Source organism: Jaculus jaculus, chromosome 2 (assembly GCF_020740685.1).
Source record: "Jaculus jaculus isolate mJacJac1 chromosome 2, mJacJac1.mat.Y.cur, whole genome shotgun sequence".
Taxonomy (NCBI): Eukaryota; Metazoa; Chordata; class Mammalia; order Rodentia; family Dipodidae; genus Jaculus; species Jaculus jaculus.
Window position 1 is genome coordinate 44671470 of NC_059103.1, and position 20680 is coordinate 44692149.

Sequence of the window (20680 nt, forward strand, 5' to 3'; positions counted from 1 at the left end):
AACAAACAAAAAAAACCCCAACAAACTTTAATGGGCCTTACTGTCTTTTAATTTTTTTAAAAAAATTTTTAAACTTTTTTTCGGGAATTTGTATGGTGAAAAGTTGTCAAGCTCTCCAGAATGTATGTGGACTTTGTATTGTGTGTCCTTTGGTAATTAAACACTACTTATCGAGATGCTGCTGCTACAGGATACCTTCCATATTAACCATTTAATACTCGAGACATCCGATGCGGCAAGTGTCGTCATTCCCATTTACTGTATGTGCAGACTAGAGCGCATTTCCAGGGGACGTGAGGATTCTTCCCGTGAACGCAGGGCCGAAATGTAGGCGGAGTGGAATTAAGTTAAACGTTAGGATCGAAATCAGATCGCCAAGGTCTCTCCAGAGACTTTGAAACAAGACGCCGCAGCCAGACAACAGCTCGCCCGCGGAGAAGGCGCTCGCGGGACAGGGGCGGGGCCTGAGCCTGGGCGGGGGAGGAGCTTGCGGCACCCTTGCCAATGCGTCCAGGGTTTGTTTGTCCCTCGTCGCGGCCCGTACAGGCTCCTGAGGTCGCCTCCGGCCCGCGAGTGGTGGAGGCTTGATCATGTGACAGCCAGGAGCCCGGAAGTGGGCCGGCTGAGGGGAGCGCAGCCCTTTGACAAGAACTGACGGCGACGTCGCCGAGCTGGGGCTGCATGGCCGAGGCGGTGAAGCCCCAGCGCCGGGCCAAGGCCAAGGCCAGCCGGACGAAAACCAAGGTGAGGATCCGCCCCGCACGCCCGAAGCTCCGCGGGTGCGCTCGGCTCCCGCCCCTCTCTGGCCTCTCCAGCCCGCCCTTCCCACCCAGGGTCCCCTGCACCTTCCCCTGCCTCCACTTCCAGATCGGATCCCACCGGCCCTCCCTGCCGCTCTTCCCGCAGCCCTCTTTGCTTTCTCCCCCGGGTCACCTCGCGTCTGCCCGCCTCTTGGCTTCCCTCGCCGGCGTCATGCTGTGGAGCAGCCTAGTTTCTTCCCTGCGCCGTCTTTGACTTCCTCTTCTCCTAAGACGGGAACACTTGGAGCCTTTTCCATCCCCGTCCCCGGGAGAGGAGGGCCCTTTCCCCACCGGGGAGATGTGGTCCGGCCGAGCTTTATGGGTAGCAGGGGGTCAGACCCTGTGTCAGTCCTCTTTACCTTCAAAATCCAGCCTTTATGGATAGCAGACGGTCAGACCCTGTGTCAGTCCTCATTACCTTCAAAATCCAGGCTGGCAGTGCTGTTGTTGGTTTCTCGACAACCCGGCTGTGGTCGATGGGGCATGAATGTCCAGTCATCCCTGGACAAGAGGACCCAACACAGTGGGGAAGCGTTTGGAAGGCCTATGTTTCCTGCGTTGTTACATGAGATGTGCATGTGATTTTCAAGTTTTAAGAGTTTAAAGTCGATTTCCAGGAGCATTCTGGACTCTTGTTGCTGTATATTTGCTACAGTGAACAGATGAAATGCTACCTCTAGGTAGCCAGATCTAGACAAGCGTGCCCAACCTGACAAGAATTTACATGAAGGAATCAGTGAGGATGGCACAAGGCATTTTCTTCACCAGAAGTGGGTGTTATTACTGAGCAGGTGTGATTTAAGTATGCCAGAGTTTTATTTTGTGTGTGTGTGTGTGTAAGCAAGGTTTTGATTGTTGTTTATTTAGGGACCTGATTTTTTAAATTATTATTATATTTATTGAGGGGAGTACAGAGCCAAGGAAGGGCACCCAAATGTCTAGAGATTCCACATGGAGGGCCTGGAAAAGCCATGGAAAGAAAAGAGAGAAAGGAAAGTTCAAGGAGCTCCTGCCATGTGGGGAGCTGGAGGGGTTAAAGAACTCATGTGGAGAGTAAGGGCTGGGGGTCCTCCCCTCTGCTCAACCCTGCTGGGTCTGGGCCAGGGCCAAGCCAGCCCAGGCCCAGCCGAGAGAAAAACTCACCCACACCTGGAAGTTTAGTGACCTGATTTAATTGTGTAAATGATTCATTGTGAGTCCTTTTGTAAAAGGCTTATATAGAGTTAGGCATACCAGAAGCCTTTCCTCTTTTCCTTTTCTTTTAAAAACATTTTTCATGTATGAAGACAATGTATTTAATTCTTTTCTGTTCTTTTCTTTCATATAGGGTCTCACTGTGTATCTCAAGTTGTCTGTGCTCACTGTATTGCCCAGGTTAGCCTTGAACTTGTAATCTTCTTGCTGCAGTCTCCTATCAGTAACACTTTTTCTTTTAAAAAATGTTTAAATTCGGGCTGGAGGGATGGCTTAGCGGTTAAGGCATTTGCCTGCAAAGCCAAGGAACCCAGATTCGATTCCCCAAGACCCTCGTTAACCAGATGCACAAAGGGGGCCGGTGCACGTTCTGGAGTCCGTCTGCAATGGCTGGAGGCCCTGGCATGCCCATTCTCTCTCTGCCTCTTTCTCTGTCAAATAAAGAAAAAATTAAAAAGAACAAAAGTTTAAATTTTTCTTTATTTGAGAGAGAGATGAAGAGAGAGAGAAATAGCCAAGAGGGGGGAGGAGTGAGAATGGGCTCACCAGGGCAAATGAACTCCAGATGGGTGCGTCCCTTGTGCTTACGTGGGTCCTGGGGAATCAAACCTGGGTCCTTTGGTTTTTTAGGCAAGTGCCTTAACCACTAAGCCATTTCTCTGGTCTAGTTTTTCTTTTTCTGAGGCAGTGTCCTATTCTAGTTCAGGCTCACTTGGAACTCAGTCTGTAGCTCTAGGCTGGCCTCAAACTCACTTTGATTCTCGTGCTGTGACCAAGGGTGTGTGACACCACTCCTGGCTTTGTCAGTGACACTTTTTGAGAGAAATAATTTTGCGTTGTATTAGTTTGGTAGAGAACTGTCCAGGCAGAAGAAGGGTAAGAACACATCAGTCTCTGACCCGAGAATACAGTAGTACGTAACACAGAAACAAGAATCTGCAGAGAGTAGAATCTGAAATCCTGCTCTCTACTACCCACTCCCCAAATAAATGAAGAAACCAAAGCCTACAGAGAGAAAACATCCCAACTCATGCAGTTACCATGATTTAAGTCTGGGTGAGCCAGAAATCTTGCCTTTCAATCCAGTATCTTAATCATTTCACCTGTTTTTGTCTGTGTATCCAAACTACATATTACAAATACCTAAAAACAGTGAAGTGGATTCTCTCTCATTACTTCATTTAAATTGTTTCTAAATTACAAAATAAAGTCTTAAGCTTTTAAATCTTATGAAAAGCACCTTTTTGTTTTTCAGGGTAGGGTCTCACACTAGCCCAGGCTGACCTGGAATTCTCTATGTAGCTTCAGGCTGGTGTTGAACTCATAGTGATCCTCCTACTTCTGATTCTCAAGTGCTGAGATGCCATGTCTAGTGCTACCTGCTTATTTTATTGACACATTTTGAGCAGTTTTCCTGTGAAACACACAGTAGTTTATTCCCCTGTCCTCCCAGTCTCATCAGCCACTAAATCTTGCCAGTTGCAGCCAGTTATATTTCCTAAATATTCTTTCCATTTTTCTCCATTCTAAGTACCATGTCTTCCTTTAACGAGGATATTTAGATTACTAACAGACCTCTTCACATTCTTTCTTATTTCTCATGGACTGAACTGAAGCTACATTGATTTATTTTTCTCTGTTTTATTTTGTGCAGTCCAGTCTGGTCTTGAACTCAAGATCTTTCTGCTTTAGTCTCCCTGATTTTTTTTTTTTTTTTTTTTGACAGAGTCTTCTCCTTTTTAGTCTAGGTTGGCCTGGAATTCACTATGTAGCCCTTGCTGGTCTTGATCTCCTGCAATCCTTCTACCTCAACCTCCCAAGTGCTGGGTTATAGGCAAATGTATAATCTACCATTCTGACTAGATTTTTTTAAAAAATTATTTATTGCAGAGAGAGAGAGAGAGAGAGGGAGAGGGAGGGAGAGAGGGAGGAAGGGAGAAAGAGAGATAGAGACGCACGTGCACGTGCGCGCGCAGAGGCAGATAGAGAATGGGTGCACCAGGGTCTCCAGCCACTGCAACTAACTCCAGATGCATGTGCCACCTTGTGCATCTGGCCTAGGTAGGTGTTGGGGAAGCTAACTTAGGTCTTTTGGCTTTGCACATTAATGGCTAAGCCATTTCTCCAGCCCTAGATTTTTTTTTTTTATTTTTTTATTTTTTCAAGGCAGGGTCTTGCTCTGGCCCTGGCTGACCTGGAATTAACTATGTAGTCTCAGGGTGGCCTCGAACTCACAGTGCTCCCCCTATCTTTGCTTCCTGAGTGCTGGGATTAAAGTCATGTGCCACCATGCCCTGCTTAGATTTTTGTTTTAATATATATATTTTTATTTACAAGGAGAAAGAAAGAATATGACAGAGAATGGGTGCCAGGGCCCCTTGCTACTGCAAACGAACTCCAGATGTATGTGCTACTTTGTGTGTGTGGCTTTATGTGGGAACTGAACCTAGGCTTTCAGGCCTGTAATCAAATGCATTTAACCACTGAACTATCTCTCCAGCCCCTAAATTATATATATGAATGTGTATGTGTATATATATATGTATTTTTTTTTTGAGGGGTGTGTCAAGGTAGGGTTTCTTTCTTTTTTTTAATTTTATTTACTTATTGTGAGAGAGAGTCAGAGAGAGAGAGTGGGCACATCAGGGCCTCCAGCCACTGCAAATGAACTCCAGATGCATGAGCCACCATGTGCATCTGGTTTATGTGGGTTCTGGGGAATCAAGCCTGAGTCTTTAGGCTTCACAGGCAAGTGCCTTAATGCTAAGCCATCTCTCCCTCCCCCAAAGTAGGGTTTTTGTCTAGCCCAGGCTGACCTGGAATTCACTATGTAGTTTCAGGCTGGCCATGAACTTATGGTGATCTTCCTACCTCTGCCTCCCATTTTAGGGATTAAAGGCATGCACCCTCACACCCAGCCTAGATTGGTAGTTTTAAAAGCAAAAATGATCTGTCACTTCTCAAAACCTTTCAAAGATTTACCACCCTAGGGGTAGGAGTTGGAAGTATTAATTAAGGACCCTGCATGATAGAGCATCATCTTCCTCCTCAATGTTGGTCCTGTCCCCCATTTTTTCTTAATTCTTAGCCATGTATGTACTCTCCTGCTTCATAGCCTCCGCATATATTGTTTCCTCTGCCCTGACAACTCTTCGGTGCCTTCATCATCTAGTTAACAACTGCTCTTTTTTGATGTCCAGCTTAAACAATGTTTACTCAGAGGCTTTTCTCATTACCCTTTTGTCACTCCCTCTGCCTGTAACACCACACCCCTTTGTGGCCCTGGTCTCACTTGTAATTGTGCCTGTGTTTGTCTTCCCATGCCATGTACTCACGGGAGGAGGGCTCTGTCTTGTTCTGGTTCCTTTCCTATTTCCCACAGCCACCTACTCATGTTTGCTGAATTAAAAACAAGTGCACTGAAGCACATTTCAAACTTTGTCACTCAAGAATTTAATAAATTTCTTGAGACTAGTATGAGGAAACAGATAGAATGTGTCCATAGTACTAGCAAGACCCTCGTGTGCCAATCAAGGAAAATTGATTTTCTTTTAGAGTCAATAGATGCAGTTGTTAATGCCAGCTATAGTTTGATTGTGGTGGTGAAATCCTGCATTATTGAAACCTTACCATCTGTGGTACAATATAGCATCTACTTGCATAAACAGGCTCTGAGACTCAGTTGATATTGGCATGTGCTATTGTCTTAAGATACTTCCCAGCATGTGACCTACATTCCTCAGTGTTAAACATCTGGTAGGTGACCTCATGTTGCTAGGTTGTGGTTACATATCTGGTGATTACTACTGGGTACTTCAGAGATTGTCCTAGTAATGTTTTCATTCTTTTAGTATTAGTCTTTGCAAAGACATTCCTCAACTCTGAGAATGATAAGGAAATTTTGAGTTAAGAATAGTCTTAGATGTAGACTTAGTATGCAGAGGGTGTGCATTGGATTTTATAGTTAGGCCTAGTGTAATGGTGCATCCTTGTAATTCCAGCACCCAGCAGACTAAAGTTGGTGGGATGTAAGTTCAAGCCAGCCTGGTACATAGCAAGTTCTAGACCCTCTTGGGGCTAAATAATGAGACACTGTTTGAAAAATATACATATTTTTAGTTAGTATTAAGTTCCAAGTAATTAGTAAGAACATCTTTGCAAGCAAGTGCTTTTAACTGCTGAGCCACATCCCCAGCCGAAAGGAGACTTGTAAATAAAGACATGAAAGACATTTGAGTCCATTGTGGATATTGAAAAGTGTTCCAAGGGAATACACTGCTAGAGCAAAGATCCTAAGGCCGTGTCCTGTTCTAGGAATTTCATGGAGGCAGTTATGGTTGGGTTGGACTGAGTGAGGGGTGGTAGTACAGAGGTAGAAAGACAGGTCCTTGTAAGGACTTTAGTCTTTTCTCTGAGTGACATCTGAGATCTTTGGATTTGAGCAGAGGAGCAATACAATATGATATACGTTTTAAGGGCTCTGTGTGCTTGCTTTATGGAGAATGGACTGACTGGAAGAGTTGGGGTAGAAATAGAGAGACCACTTAGCAGACTGTTGAAATAATCCAGGCAAGAAGGGTGGTGGCTTGGTCCAGAGTTTTGGAGATCAAGGTACAAACAAACATTTGTTACCTGAGAGCCAAGGGGGTTTGGGTGTATGATGTGAGGAAAAACAGTCAAGGGAGTCTATAGGTGGATCTGGTTTTGTGGGGGAGATTTAGTAGTTCAGTTTTTACTATGTTGTTGTTGTTGTTATCATTATTATTATTTTTGAGGTAGGGTCTCACTCTAGCTCAGGCTGACCTGGAATTCACTATGTACTCTTAGGCTGGCCTTGAACTCATGGTGATCCTCTTACCTCTGCCTTCAAAGTGCTGAGATTAAAGGTATGTGCCACCACACCTGGCTACTGCGTTATTTTTAAAATACAGTTTTGTTAGGTACTTACTACATGCAGATGTGGAGTAGGGTTGGATATGCTGAGATAGAGATTTGCCAGTTATAAACAAGTAGTTGGGGGTTGGGCAGAGGTAGAAGTCAGCCTGGACTGTGTAGAGCCAGCAGGGCTACATAGAACCAGGATTAGGAGTCATTTATCACACACTTGCATAACACAGGTGCAAGGCCCTGTGTTCTTTCCCTAGTATTTCAGAGAACAATAAAACATACTGATGGTATTTAAAATCAAAAACTGAATTTAGGTCCCTTTGGATTAGTGTCCTTAAGAATGTGATGAGCCCAGTAGCACTCCAGTACGCAGAGGTTGGGCAACAAAATGCTCATGCAGGAAGGAAGATTGGAGATTGGAAAGACCATCCGCGAAGAAGTCCCAGGCAGGGGCAGTTATGTTCATAACAAGATGTATGGTACTCACCCCACTCCCTCTAGTGCTTGCTAATTCGTGGCATTCCTGTATATCCCAAAGAGCTGGTAAAATTATTTCAAAAGCTTTTTTTTTTTTTTTTCGAGGTAGGGTCTCGCTTTAGCCCAGGCTGACCTGGAATTCACTATATAGTCTCAGGTAGCCTCGAACTCACAGTGATCCTCTTACCTCAGTGACCTGAGTGCTAGGATTAAAGGCATGTGCCACCATGCCCGGCTTCAAAAGCTTTTGATTTGACTGTTGTCCTGGCTTGTCTACCCCTCCCCTCTCTCCCTCCTCCCTTTAACGTGTTCCACGTTTGGCATTGTGCCAAGTGCTTGGAACACAGACATGGATGATAGACACTGCTTTTAAACCAGTCTAATGACAGGTGCTGTATAAAAGGAATAAAACTGAGATATCATGATTCATGAGGAAGCACCTCACTGTTTTTAAGGAAAGGAAAGACTTAGGAGAGTTTGTAGAGAAAGATTGCAAAAGGGGAATAGAAAGTTCCAATTTTGTGGGGCTTGGGGAGATAGCTCAGGTCTCCAGAATCCATGTAAAAAAAGCCAGGTCTTGTGGCTTACACTTGTAATCCTAGCACTGGGAGGTGCAGATCCTTGGGGCTTGCTGACCAACCAGTCTAGCCTACTTGATTAGTTCCAGGGCAGAGACCTTGTCTATAGAAAGTAGAATAGAAGAATTCGAATTTCAGAACTTCAGAATTAGAATTAAAAGTAAAAATAAAGATAGAAATAGAATAGAAAATAAACTAAAATAATAAATAAAATAAAATATAAAATAAAAGAAATAATACCTGAGACTATTCTCTGTCCTCCACACACGTGCATGTGTACTCACACGCAAGCACATGCACACACACACACACACACACACACACACACACACACACACAAAAGAAACTTCCCATTTGTTTTTCAGAATGAAGATAACTTCTTTGTGTTTGCTATGTGCTATGTGGAGGTTTTATTTTTTATTAATTTTTCCTTTATTTCTTGCCTCATGTTCTCCACCATTACCCATGCTGGAGTGTGGATGGGCCTAGTGTATAGGGCTTGTGCCATGTCATGTCTGGAAAATAGCATTCTGCAGCACCTCTCCTTATCCTGTGGCTAACATCCCCCTCACCCCCACCACCGTCTGCTGCAATTCCTGAGCCTTGAAGGGGTGATATAGATGTCTCAGTTAATGCCGAGCATTTCACGGTTACTTATTCTTTGCACTTTGCTGAGTTTTGATTCTTTCCAGTAATTGCCACATCTGTACAAAGAAGCCTCTCTGATTAAAAATGAGAGCAGTACTAGTCTATGGGTATAAACCTAAATATTGTTAAAATAGAGGACAGTTTGACAGGGATACCATATTCATTTAGCCAAGCAACAGTAGTGGTTTCCTCTCTAGAGCCTATGACTTTCCCAGCCATAGGCTTTAGAAGGTTTTCAGAAAGTACCAGGCATGAATTTCATCTCATGCAGTGAGCCTCAAATGCAATCAGAGAGCAGTTGGTTGCCTCCATAAATGACATGCTGCTATTACACTAGTGGGCACATCTTGCCTGGCTGGCCTGTTGTGTAGCTTACAGGGTCCACTGCTGGTTAAGACTTTTCTCCCCCGGCAGCTTTTAAAGCACTTTTTTTTTTTTTTTGCAATTTTACATTTTATTTATTTATTTATGAGAGAGAGAGAGAAAGAGTGGGCATGACAGGTTCTGTAGCTAATGCAAATGCACTCCAGATGCATATACCATTTTGTGCATCTGGCTTATGTGAGTACTGGGGAATTGAACCTGGGTCCTTAGGCTTTGCAGGCAAATGCCTTAACCACTAAGCCATTTCTCCAACCCTAAAGCACTTCATAGCACCATGACAGCTAGCCATCAAGGAGAAGTCTTCTAGGTCAGTTCCAGCTTGATTTCTTTTTTTTTTGGTTTTTCGAGGTAAGGTTTCACTCTAGCCCAGGCTGACCTGGAATTCACTATGGAGTCTCAGGGTGGCCTCGAATTCATGGCGATCCTCCTACCTCTGCCTCCCAAGTGCTGGGATTAAAGGCATGTGCCACCACGCCCGGCTCCAGCTTGATTTCTTAAGTGTCCTGCAAGTGAAGCATGTGGTGTCTTCAGCATTATCTAGTTCTGACTGGCAACCAAGAGCAGTGGCAATAGGCTGTATTGTTTTAAAGTCCTCTGTAGGGTTTCTCTGACCAACAACTCATTAGGAAGTATTCTTCTCCTTAGCATACTTTTTGAATGGCTTTTTCTTTTACCCTGTCCTCTCCCCTGGGTTACCTGCAGGTTAATTCCCTCACTCAACCTTAGTTCCCTAACAAAAGAACCAAGGGTGGAGATGTTTTTGGGTTCTTTCTTTTTTTCTTTTTTTTTTCAAGGTAAGGTCTCACTCTAGCCCAGGCTGACCTGGAATTCACTATGTATTCTCAGGGTGGCCTTGAACTTTTGGCAATTCTTCTACCTCTGCCTCCTGAGTGCTGGGATTAAAGGTGTGCACCACCATGCCTGGCTGTCTTTTTTTGGTTAATTTTTATTTTTTATTGTCAGTGTCCATGATTGTAAGCAGTATCCCATGGCAATTCCCTCCCCCCACTTTCCCTTTTGAAACTCCACTCTCCATCATATCTCCTTCCCCCTCAATCAGTCTCTCTTTTATTTTGATGTCATGATCTTTTCCTTCTATTATGATGGTCTTGTGTAGGAAGTGTCAGGCACTGTGAGGTCATGGATATCCAGGCCATTTTGTGTCTGGAGGAGCATGTTGTAAGGAGTCTACCCTTCCTTTGGCTCTTACATTCTTTCTGCCACCTCTTCCACAATGGACCCTGAGCCTTGGAAGGTGTGCTAGAGATATTGCAGTGCAGAGCACTCCTCTGTCATTTCTTCCCAGCACCATGATGCCTTCTGAGTCATCCCAAGGTCACTGCCATCTGAAAAGAGAAGGTTCTCTACCAAAAGTTAGAGTAGCATTAATATATGGGTATGAACATTAAGAGAAGTGCTTACTGGGCAGTTTGATGAGCATAGTATATACATTTAGTCAGACAGCAGCAGATGTTACACCCCTAGGGCTGTTGGCTACCCTTTTCCAGGTTTCTTTTTTTTTTTTTGGTTTTTCGAGGTAGGGTCTCACTCTAGCCCAGGCTGACTTGGAATTCACTATGGAGTCTCAGGGTGGCCTCGAACTCACGGTGATCCTCCTACCTCTGCCTCCCGAGTGCTGGGATTAAAGGTGTGCGCCACCACGCCTGGCCCAGGTTTCTTATATGTGTGCTTTTCTTTCTCTGCAGCGTGTTGGATCCTTTCAAGTATTTTTCTGTAGAGCTGGTTTTATCTTCAATATTCCTTTAACCTGCTTTTGTTGTGGAATGTCCTTATTTCTCCGTCTATTTGAATGGATAGCTTTGTAGGATAAAATAACCTTGGTTGACATTTATTATCTTTCAGAACTTGGAATACATCATTCCAAGCCCTTTTGGCTTTTAAAGTTTGTGTTGAGTAATCTGCTGTTATCCAATGGGCTTGCTTTGTATGTGATTTGATTTTTTTCCCCTTTTCTCTCTCTCTCTCTTTGTTATTGATAGGATGGCTTCAGAAGTGCTTTGGGTTGGGGGTTACAATTGATAAAGGACAACTAGGAACCACTGGGATTGCACAGGGGTTTCTGGTGAGAATCCTAGGAAGTCGTAGGTTTACAGCTAGGAAGGGAGAAAAAGGACCTAAACCAATGTTAATTGTGCTAGAATTCTTGCTGATCAGCTGGCCAGAGGTTTCAATCAGACTACTGGGTGAAAGGCTCCTTTTCCGTAAGTCCCTGTGTTACTGTTTTGCCTCAATGTGACTTTTTGCAGTAGTTATCCTAGTGGGTTTGGCATGATATCTCTTTGTGGTTTGGATTGCGTTTCTCTCAAGGTTAATACCAGCATGTTGCAGGGCAACTCAGCCCAGCACTGTAAGTAATTAGCCCGAGGAGCATTCCTCTTAGAGGTCTCCACTCAGAGAAAGCTGGATGGACCTAGACCAGGCTGCAGAAAAGAATTTTAGGATGAGCCTTGGTGAAGTAGTTAAGTGAGTTTATTGTGTAGAAATAAGAGATATTATATACTTTAGGTTAAAACCCAGGTACTTAGAAGCAGGGTAGCATACATGTAGGTGTGGGTTTTGGGTTGAGAGAGAGGAGGGGCATGTTTAGGTATCTTTATAATGACATTATATTTGATGCTAGGGCTGTTAGATTTTGGGGTTAGAATAGAGGCCCTGATGATTTTTTTTCTGGGGTGGGGGGAAGCTTAAGACTTTATTGTAAAGAATGAGAGAGAGAAGGGGTTGGGGGGAAGGGACACACACACACAGAGAGAGAGAGAGAGAGAGAAAGAGAGAAAGAGAGAGAGGGAGAGAGGGAGGGAGAGAGAATGGGTGTGCCAAGGCCTCTAGACACTGCAAACTCCAGATGCATGTGCTACCATGTGCATCTGGGCTTACGTGGGTCCTGGGGAATTGAACTTGTGTCCTTAGGCTTTGCAGACAAATGCCTTAACTGCTAAGATATCTCTCTAGCCCCACTTTTTTTTTTTTTTTTTTAGCCTTGATGGCTGTGCTCTAATTCTGCTTGAGTTTTGGGTTCTCAGCTGCTTCTGGATTTCCGCTTTGGTGTGATTTGAGTATCTCCACTGTTTGCATCACTGTGAGGTTTGTTTTTTTTTTTTTTTTTTTCCTAGTTTGGGTACTTTGTATTTCCACATGAATTTATGGTCAATTTGTTGACTTGTGCAAAAAAGTAGCTGGGATTTTGCGCAAACTGTGTTGAGTGTGTAGATTGAATTGAGGTTATTGCCATTTTAGTCTTGTAACTGTCCTTGCAGAAATACAGATATTACAAAGAGACTCCTGTCCTGTCAGTCTGTTGAAGCAGAGGATGAAATTGGAATTTCCCAGGAATCTCATGTTGGGAGAAGGCAAAGGCTGAAGCCGAGTGCCAGCCAGTGGGGAGCTTGTCTCCAGGAAAGTGACTTCCCTCAGTGCTGACAGCTTGTCGGAGGCTGTTGCAGGAGAGAATGGAGCGGAGTAAATGGTGATGGGCGAGACCACACTGGACCAGGACTGCTCAGTTGTGCAGATCTCTTGTCCTCTGTTTAAACCTGAACCTAATGTCAGGATCCCCAAGATGCAGTGAGGGCACTGGACATCCTTGTTCCTCCTTTTTTTTGCTTTTAACCATTACCTGTTTACACCTGGCTTATGGGTGGCGGAACCTGGTTTGCTAGGTGGTGTCAGGGCCCAGGCTCTGACCCTGATAACTACAAAAACAGTTTTGTGAAGGACATGTCTTTCCTCCTATTAAATGTTCTCTAACAGTGTTTCGTGATTTCAGAAGACAGGCTTTGCACTCTTGCCCACTTCATGCTTCAGTGCTTGGTCCTTTTTGTGCTGTTGCTTTATTAATTTCATCTTCTGATTGTTTGACTCTCTGAAACTTGGCTGTGATAAGTGTACCCACATTTTTGTTACTCTAATAACAATTTCCCTTTTTAATTTTTCCTTTGCAACCTTCCAGTCTAACCAACCAGTTTATTACAGTAAGTGTGCTAAACATTACACTTGACAAACTGAGGCTACTTTCTCGTTTTCTGGTTAGGACTCATAATGTGTTGTTACTTACCGTTTTAGGTCCTTTAACAAGCTGACTTTCATTAGTCCGCATTGCTGGCTGACCTCTGGATGTAATAGCCAGTAGTTCACAGTGTGGGGTGAAGCAGTTTTGCAGGCCCCTGTTGTGCTTTGAATCATTACCATTTGTAAATGCTTGGCATCTCAATTTATTTCAAGAAGCTGACTTCAAATTCCATTCCAAAACCTTTATCTTTTGAACATGTAATGGCCTTACTTTTTGGCCATTCATCTGCAGTATATATTGCTGGACATTCGGCAGAATAATGCCGAAACACTGGCAAACTAACTTTTACAGCAAAAAGTAACTATTTGAGTGATTTCAGTCAGGTTTTTAGTCTGTTTGCATGTAACAGCTTTATTTAAATGTGGCAGGTTATTTCCTGGAGCTTGGGCAGTTTACCAGTGGCTATACCACTTCCTCCATATCCTCTTTCATGATGTGCCTCTAGCCTTGGTGAGGGTGACACAGATGTCCTATTTAGGGCTGAGCATTCAACATTCACTTATTTTCAGCACTTTGAGTAAGTAGGAAGCTTAATCAAAAATACCTGAGGCTATGGGAGATTTTTAAATTGATATTTATTTATTTATTTTTATGAGAGACAGACAGACAGAAAGAGGCAGACAGAGAGAGTATGAGCATGCCAAGGTCTCTAGAAACTGCAAACAAACTCCAGACAAATTCACTACTTTGTGCATCTGGCTTTACTTGGGTACTGGGGAATTGAACCAGGGCTGTCAGGTTTTGCAAGCAAGCCATCTCTCCAGCCACTACAGAGGCTTTTTTACTTCCAAGCCATCACAGTACTCTGTATAGGTACTCTAGATAGTACTGTCCAGTGCTACTACTGGAAGCCATGGGTTCTTAAACAAAATCCCAGTGCCAGGAGTGAGGTACCTGCCTATGAACTGCTGGTCATAGAGGCCCCAGAAGCTCCCCAAACAATGCAGGCTATTGCCATTACTTTTGGATCTCCACTAAAACTATATGGTAAGTTCTTATTGCTGAAAACACCACATGCTACAGTGCAGAGTGTTGATAAATTAATCTGGAAGCTTCCTACCTGCTGGCTAGCTTTTATAGTGCCGGAAGGTGCAATTCAGGCTGCTGTGAGTGTAAAGTCATCGACAGTCTTACTTAGCTGTGAATCCTGTGTGCTATACAACTGTCCTGCCTGGCAAGATATGCTTACTGGCACAACGGTGACATGACTATTAGGCAGGTAACCAGTAGCTTTCTGACTGGATTTGAGGCCCACTCCAGAAGAGGGAATTCATGCTTGCTAATATAAACTCGGCAAAAAGCCCATTGCTGAGATTATAGATCCTAGAGCAGAACCTTCTGTTCTGGTTGTGCTAAACTACCTTTTAAATGCTTATGTGTATACCCAAGGTCTAATGGTAATCTCATGATTGGTCACAGAAGCCCTTGCAGGGCAGTTTCTCTCCCACAGCTTGTAAAACCCTTCCCTCTCATTCTGCCACCCTGTTCTCTTGCTGAAGCATACAACATTTCAACCTCTTACAAAATAACTGAGGTGTTGTGGTCACAAAAGAAAAGAGAAGACTGAGTAACTTGGCAGAGACTAGAGACATGACAAGTGTATGTAACCTGGGACCACACAGGTCCTGAAACAAGAGAAAGGACCGTAGCAGAAAAGCTGGAAATCCAAATATGGTCTGCATTTCAGCTGACAGTATTACACCAAAGTTAATTCATGGCCCCCCCAACCCATAGGGTCTCACTCTAGCCCAGGCTGACCTGGAATTCATTATGTTTCTCAGGGTCACCTTGAACTCACAGTAATCCTCCTACCTCTGCCTCCCAAGTGCTGGGATTAAAGGCGTGCGCCGCCACGCCCAGCTCCCTATTGGTATTATTAATTGTACCAGATAACAGGTTTCACTGTGATATTTTCAAACAAGTATATAGCACACTTTGATCATTTTCACCCTTCATACCTTCAACAGTTAACTATTATATTGACTTTTTAAAAGATAATGTTGGCCATATACTCTACCTTGTACCTTCTTATTTAATCATCTTTATTTTGAGTGTGAGAAAGAGACAGGGTCTTACTATGTAGTCTAGGCTCTCAAATTTGGCATGCTATTCCTGCCTCTATTCCTGAGTGTAGGAATACAAATATGCCTACTGCTCCCAGCTGCTATCATTTTATATAGCCTCAAATTCTGTGGCACATACCTTTTATCAAAATCATGAATTTAAGCTGGGCGTGGTGGCACACATCTTTAGTCCCAGCCCTCAGGAAGTAGAGATATAAGGATCACCATGAATTTGAGGCTACCCTGAGACTACGTAGTGAATTCTAGGTCAGCCTGGGCTAGAGTGAGACCCTACCTTGGGAATAAACAAAACAAAGTAATAAAAATGTGGTCAACAAGTCATCTAAAAGAGTTAACTATTAAAAATAAGTAAAATGAAGGCTGGTTGAGTGGTACATTCAGGCCTAGGGATAAAGGCAAGGATCAGTTCATGGTCGTTTTTAGCAGACAATGAGTTTGAGGCCACCTTAGAACACAAGAGATACTGTTTCAAAAGAGGAGGGTGGAGCTGGGGAGATTAGCTCAGCAGTTAAAGGCACCTTTTTGTTTGTTTATTTTATTTTTTTGGTTTTTCAAGGTAGGGTCTCTGGTCCAGGCTGACCTGGAATTAACTCTGTCATCTCAGGGTGGCCTCGAACTCATGGCAATCCTCCTACCTCTGCCTCCCGAGTGCTGGGATTAAAGCCGTGCGCCACCATGCCTGGCTGTTTATTTTTATTTATTTACTTGAGAGTGACAGAACACAGAGAGGAACAGGCAGACAGATAGAGAGAAAATGGGCATGCCAGGGCCTGCAGCCACTGCAAACTCCAGATGCAAACTCCATCTTGGGCATCTGGATTATGTGGGACATGGAGAATCAAACCTTGGTCCTTAGGCTTTGCAGGCATATGCCTTGACCACTAAGCCATCTCTCCAGCCCTAAATCGAGTTTGATCCTTCCTAGCACCCACATAAAGCCAGATGCAAAGTGGTATGCACATCTGTGATCCTAATGCCCTACAGCAATTGGAGGCGGAGTAAAGAGAATCCAGAAGCTTGTAGGCCAGCTAGTCTGGCACATGCAACAGCAAAACAACAAGAGAGGGCTGGAGAGATAGCTCTGTGATTAAGAGCATGTGGGCAAGGACCACCAAGTTCAGCTCCCCAACACCCACATAAAAAGCTGGGCATGGCCACACACATCTGTAAGTCCAGTCCTAGGTGGAGAGAGGACCAGAGTATTGCTGGGGCTTGCTGATGGACAGCAGTTCCAGGTTGAAGAATACCTGGTCTCAAGGTAATACACAGAAGAGTGATGAAAGATGGTCACCTGACATTATCTTCTGGCCTACACACCCTCCAGTACATACACATTACTCTATATCACACTACACCTACTTACCAAACACACAAAAATACAACACAAAGCCTATCAACCTTACCCAGGGAGATGATGGTAGATACTGAGGAGACTCCAACATCATCAAAGCAGAAATTCAGAGAATGTAGACAGCTTAACACTGAAGAGACTTAGAACATGCCCATCAAAGCTCAAGGAACATTGCAGGGCTGGGAAGGAGTATCCTGAGGCACTGCCTTCCTGTCACTGAGACTGGTGCATCATGACTCCACTGAGGAGGGCCCACAGTTGAAGTACAACCTAGCTGGGCGTGGTGGCACACGCCTTTAATCCCAGCACTTGGGAGGCAGAGGTAGGAGGATCACTGGGAGGTTGAGGTCACCCTGAGACTGCACAGTGAATTCCAGGTCAGCCTGGTCTAGAGTGAAACCCTAACTCAAAAACAACAACAAAGCCGGGTGTGGTGGCGCATGCCTTTAATCCCAGCACTTGGGAGGCAGAGGTAGGAGGATCGCGGTGAGTTCGAGGCCACCCTGAGGCTACATAGTGAATTCCAGGTCAGCCTGAGCCAGAGTGAGACCCTACCTCGAAAAACCAAAAAAAAAAAAAAAAAAAAAAAAAAAAAACAACAAAAGTACAACCCAATGGGAATATGACCAATATGTTCATACAATAAAATTCATAATTAATAAAAATACTAGTAGCAGAAAAAGTAAGGAGTATACTTCAAGATATGGGTGTAGGTAAGGACTTTCTGAAAAGGATATGGACTACTGAGAAACAAATGGGACCTCATGAAATTAAAACTGTACAGCCAAGGACCCTCACTTGAATGAAGACGTAGCAAAAACAATGTTAGGAAATTTGCAGGAAAATAAATTGAATTGGAAAATATTCCAGCAAGTCAATTTGACAGATCTAGAAAGAAAGATGTCATTTGTTTCTTTCATATGTGGATCATAGCATTTAAGACATTTAACTTTATGTATTTAAGTTGGAGTGAGGGTCTGTAGAGGCCAAGAAGCTAGAAGGGGGCCACAAGGGGGGGTGAGTGAAAAAAAAAAGCAGGTATAGTAGAATACGTGTGATAGGAAGGAAGTGGGGGAGGGAACACTGGGAGTGGAAAGGGTTAAGTAGAGATGGAAGCATGGATATGGGGGGGTTGGAAAGGGTTAACCAGGACTAAGATTGTCCTTGAACTCACGCTCATTCTCCCTCTCTATCTGCCTCTTTCTCTCTCTGTTTGTCACTCTCAAATAAATAAACAAAAACAAACAATTAAAATCCATTGTTTATGAAGTAAGTTTAGATTCCATTTATTAAATGATAATGTTTAGATTTTAGGGTTTAAAAATTCCTCAAACTGAAAACATCAGTTATAGTTATCTCATGCTGTAAAATCTCGTTTTTAGGAAAAGAAGAAACATGAAACTCTTCAGACAGGAGAGTTTGATGATGTCTCCCTTCCAAAGACCTTCAGCAAGCAGGACCTCTGTTCAGCTTGTGAACTGACAGGAGACCATTTGAAGGTGCTCACGGATTCCCAGCTGCACAGCGATGCTGGTGGACAGAAGGAAAGTGAGATGTTTGATATACCACTTACCTCCTTGACTGTAGGCGATGAAGGAGCTCTGATGTGTGACACAGAGCCCCTAAAAGAAAGGGAAGAGGTTAGTGCCTGTGTTAGAGATGAGGAATTCAAGTTGAAGGCTAACCCTGAAGACAATGTTGGAACTAAAGTGGAACTCTCTAAGAACTTTACAGAAGTTGAGGCAAACATAGTGGTACAATGTGGACCTTCAGAAATCCCACTGCAATCTGATGTTTCCTGTATTCAGCAGGAAACAGACCCTTCACAAGCCAGAGAAACTCAGAATAAGAAAAGAGATAAGCCAGCCCTTGGCTTTTCTTCAGAGATGCTTCAAAGTGCTGCCTTGCATGGTTCCTGTGAAGCCAGAGAAGTTTCTCAGCCACCTAGGGTGAAGAAATTATATCCCCAGTTGCCAGCTGCAATGGCTGAAGTGCCTGCTCTGGTGGTGGGAAAACCCTTACTTTGTAGTGAGCGTCTCTACCCAGAACTCCCATCTCACCCAGAGCTGGTGCCGTTTACTAAAGAACAGCTAAAACTTCTGGAGCCTGGGTCATGGCTGGAGAATATTGAGTCATCCCTAGAAGATTTTGACAGCATGGCTCATCAGGATGGGCATGAGCTCTGTGAGCTGCTTTTGAACTATTTGCGCTGTAGGAAGCAGCTGCTGCTGGCTGAAGCGGAGTTGCTTGCCCTGACCTCTGATTGCCAAAACGCCCAGAGTCGACTGTGGCACTTTCAGGAGGAGCAAGTGTCTGTGCAGGTATTTAGGCGGGTGCATGCCCAGCCTAACGGGCACCAGCTCTTATCTTTTGGCTGATTGTTGCTATGGGGTTTTGATAGACCAGGAATGCCACATCCTATGAGCTTCCAAGAGCTAGAGTCTAGATCTTCGTGTGAGGGATACTTGTCTGCTGGCAACTAACTAAACATAAATCTGGAACACAGATTTACGCAGACAAAGTCTATACCAGCAAATCATCTCGAAAGGCCAAATTCAGCCCATGTACCACATAATGCCACAAATGCAGTGGGTACAGTGTCAAGGTAGGGAGATAATGAGGAAATAGGGAAGTCCATTAGATGTCATGGATGCCAACTTCTCCATAAGAATTTCACAAAGGCCCAAGAGGGGTGGCAAGGAAGAGAAAGCCACTCTTGATTTGCTTGGCATGTTGGGAAGATGGAAGAGGTCATGGGGAGGAGCATCTGAAAATGATTTCCTAGTCCCTTCCCTCATTTGTTTGTAGGGAGCCTTGCATCTCCTGCTGTAGATTCTGTGGATAGGGAAGTATTTGGAAATAGAGAGAGGATAGACTCAAGCATACTGCTAAAGGAGTTGGTATGAGAAAGGTGAGAAGGTTTTCTCTCTCTCTCTCTCTCTTTCTCTCTCTTTTTTTTTTTTTTTTTTGGTTTTTGAGGTAGGGTCTCATTCTAGTCCAGGCTGATCTGGAATTCACTGTGTAGTTTTCAGGGTGGCCTTGAACTCAACGGCAGTCCTGCTACCTCTGCCTTTCTAGTGCTGGGATTAAAGGCATGTGCTACCATGCCAGGCTTGGGTTTCTCTTTTTTTTTTTTTTTTAATTTTTCACACACCTTTTTTTTTTTTAAATAATTTTTATTTATTTATTTGAGAGCGACAGACACAGAGAGAAAGACAGATAGAGGGAGAGAGAGAGAATGGGCACGCCAGGGCTTCCAGCCTCTGCAAACGAACTCCAGACGCGTGCGCCCCGTTGTGCATCTGGCTAACGTGGGACCTGGGGAACTGAGCCTCGAACCGGGGTCTTTCGGCTTCACAGATAAGCGCTTAACTGCTAAGCCATCTCTCCAGCCCTTTTTTTTTTTTTTATTTTTTATTTTTGAGGTAGCGTCTCACCCTAGCCCAAGCTGACCTGGAATTCACTGTAGTTTCAGGGTGGCTTTGAACTCATGTCAGTCCTCCTACCTCTGCCTCCCAAGTGCTGAGATTAAAGGCATGAGTCACCACTCCCGGCTCTTTTGAACATAACAGAACTATTAAGAATAATGGGGGGGGGTGAGCCTGGTGTGGTGGCGCACGCCTTTAATCCCAGCACTCAGGAGGCAGAGGTTGGAGGATTGTCATGAGTTCAAGGCCACCCTGAGATGACAGAGTTAATTCCAGGTCAGCCTGGACCAGAGTGAGACCCTACCTCGAAAAACCAAAAAAAAAAAAAAAAAAAAAGGGTAGATTTCTGTATATATATATATATGATATTTTATATACATATATGTAGGCACAAATGTGTGTGTGTATTTTTTTTTTTTTGAGATAGGGTCTCACTGTAGCCCAGGCTGACCTGGAATTCACTATATATTCTGAGGCTGGCCTAGAATTCACAGCATTCTTCCTACCTCGGCTTCCTGAGTACTGGGATTAAAGGAGGCATATGCCACCATCCCTGGCTTAATCTAGAGATATTTTGAGATGTTATCAAGTTGACAGGATATCTCATTTGCCTCATTGTTCATAAAATTGAAAGCACATCAGTCATAAAGGTTTTAGGGGACAAGCTCTTCTATTTTCTTTTACCTTTTCCCATTGACCCCTTTTCAGAATGTGTAATGTATTTATGATTGGCAGCATACTCTGACACATGACTATTTA

At 43.9% G+C, this 20680-nt stretch overlaps 1 protein-coding gene across 4 annotated transcripts in view; it reads left to right on the top strand.

Moving 5' to 3' along the window:
- The first annotated feature begins 662 nt into the window (after positions 1 to 662).
- Epg5 (ectopic P-granules autophagy protein 5 homolog) overlaps positions 663 to 20680 on the top strand; it is a 131242-nt gene continuing 111224 nt past the window's right edge. For all 4 annotated transcript variants that reach the window (XM_045142858.1, XM_045142859.1, XM_004656818.2 and 1 more), the window contains exons 1-2: positions 663 to 744; positions 17876 to 18814. In XM_045142858.1, coding sequence (XP_044998793.1) covers positions 682 to 744; positions 17876 to 18814 — 1002 coding nt within the window. In that variant the 5' untranslated portion in view covers positions 663 to 681. The remainder of the gene's footprint in view (positions 745 to 17875; positions 18815 to 20680) is intronic.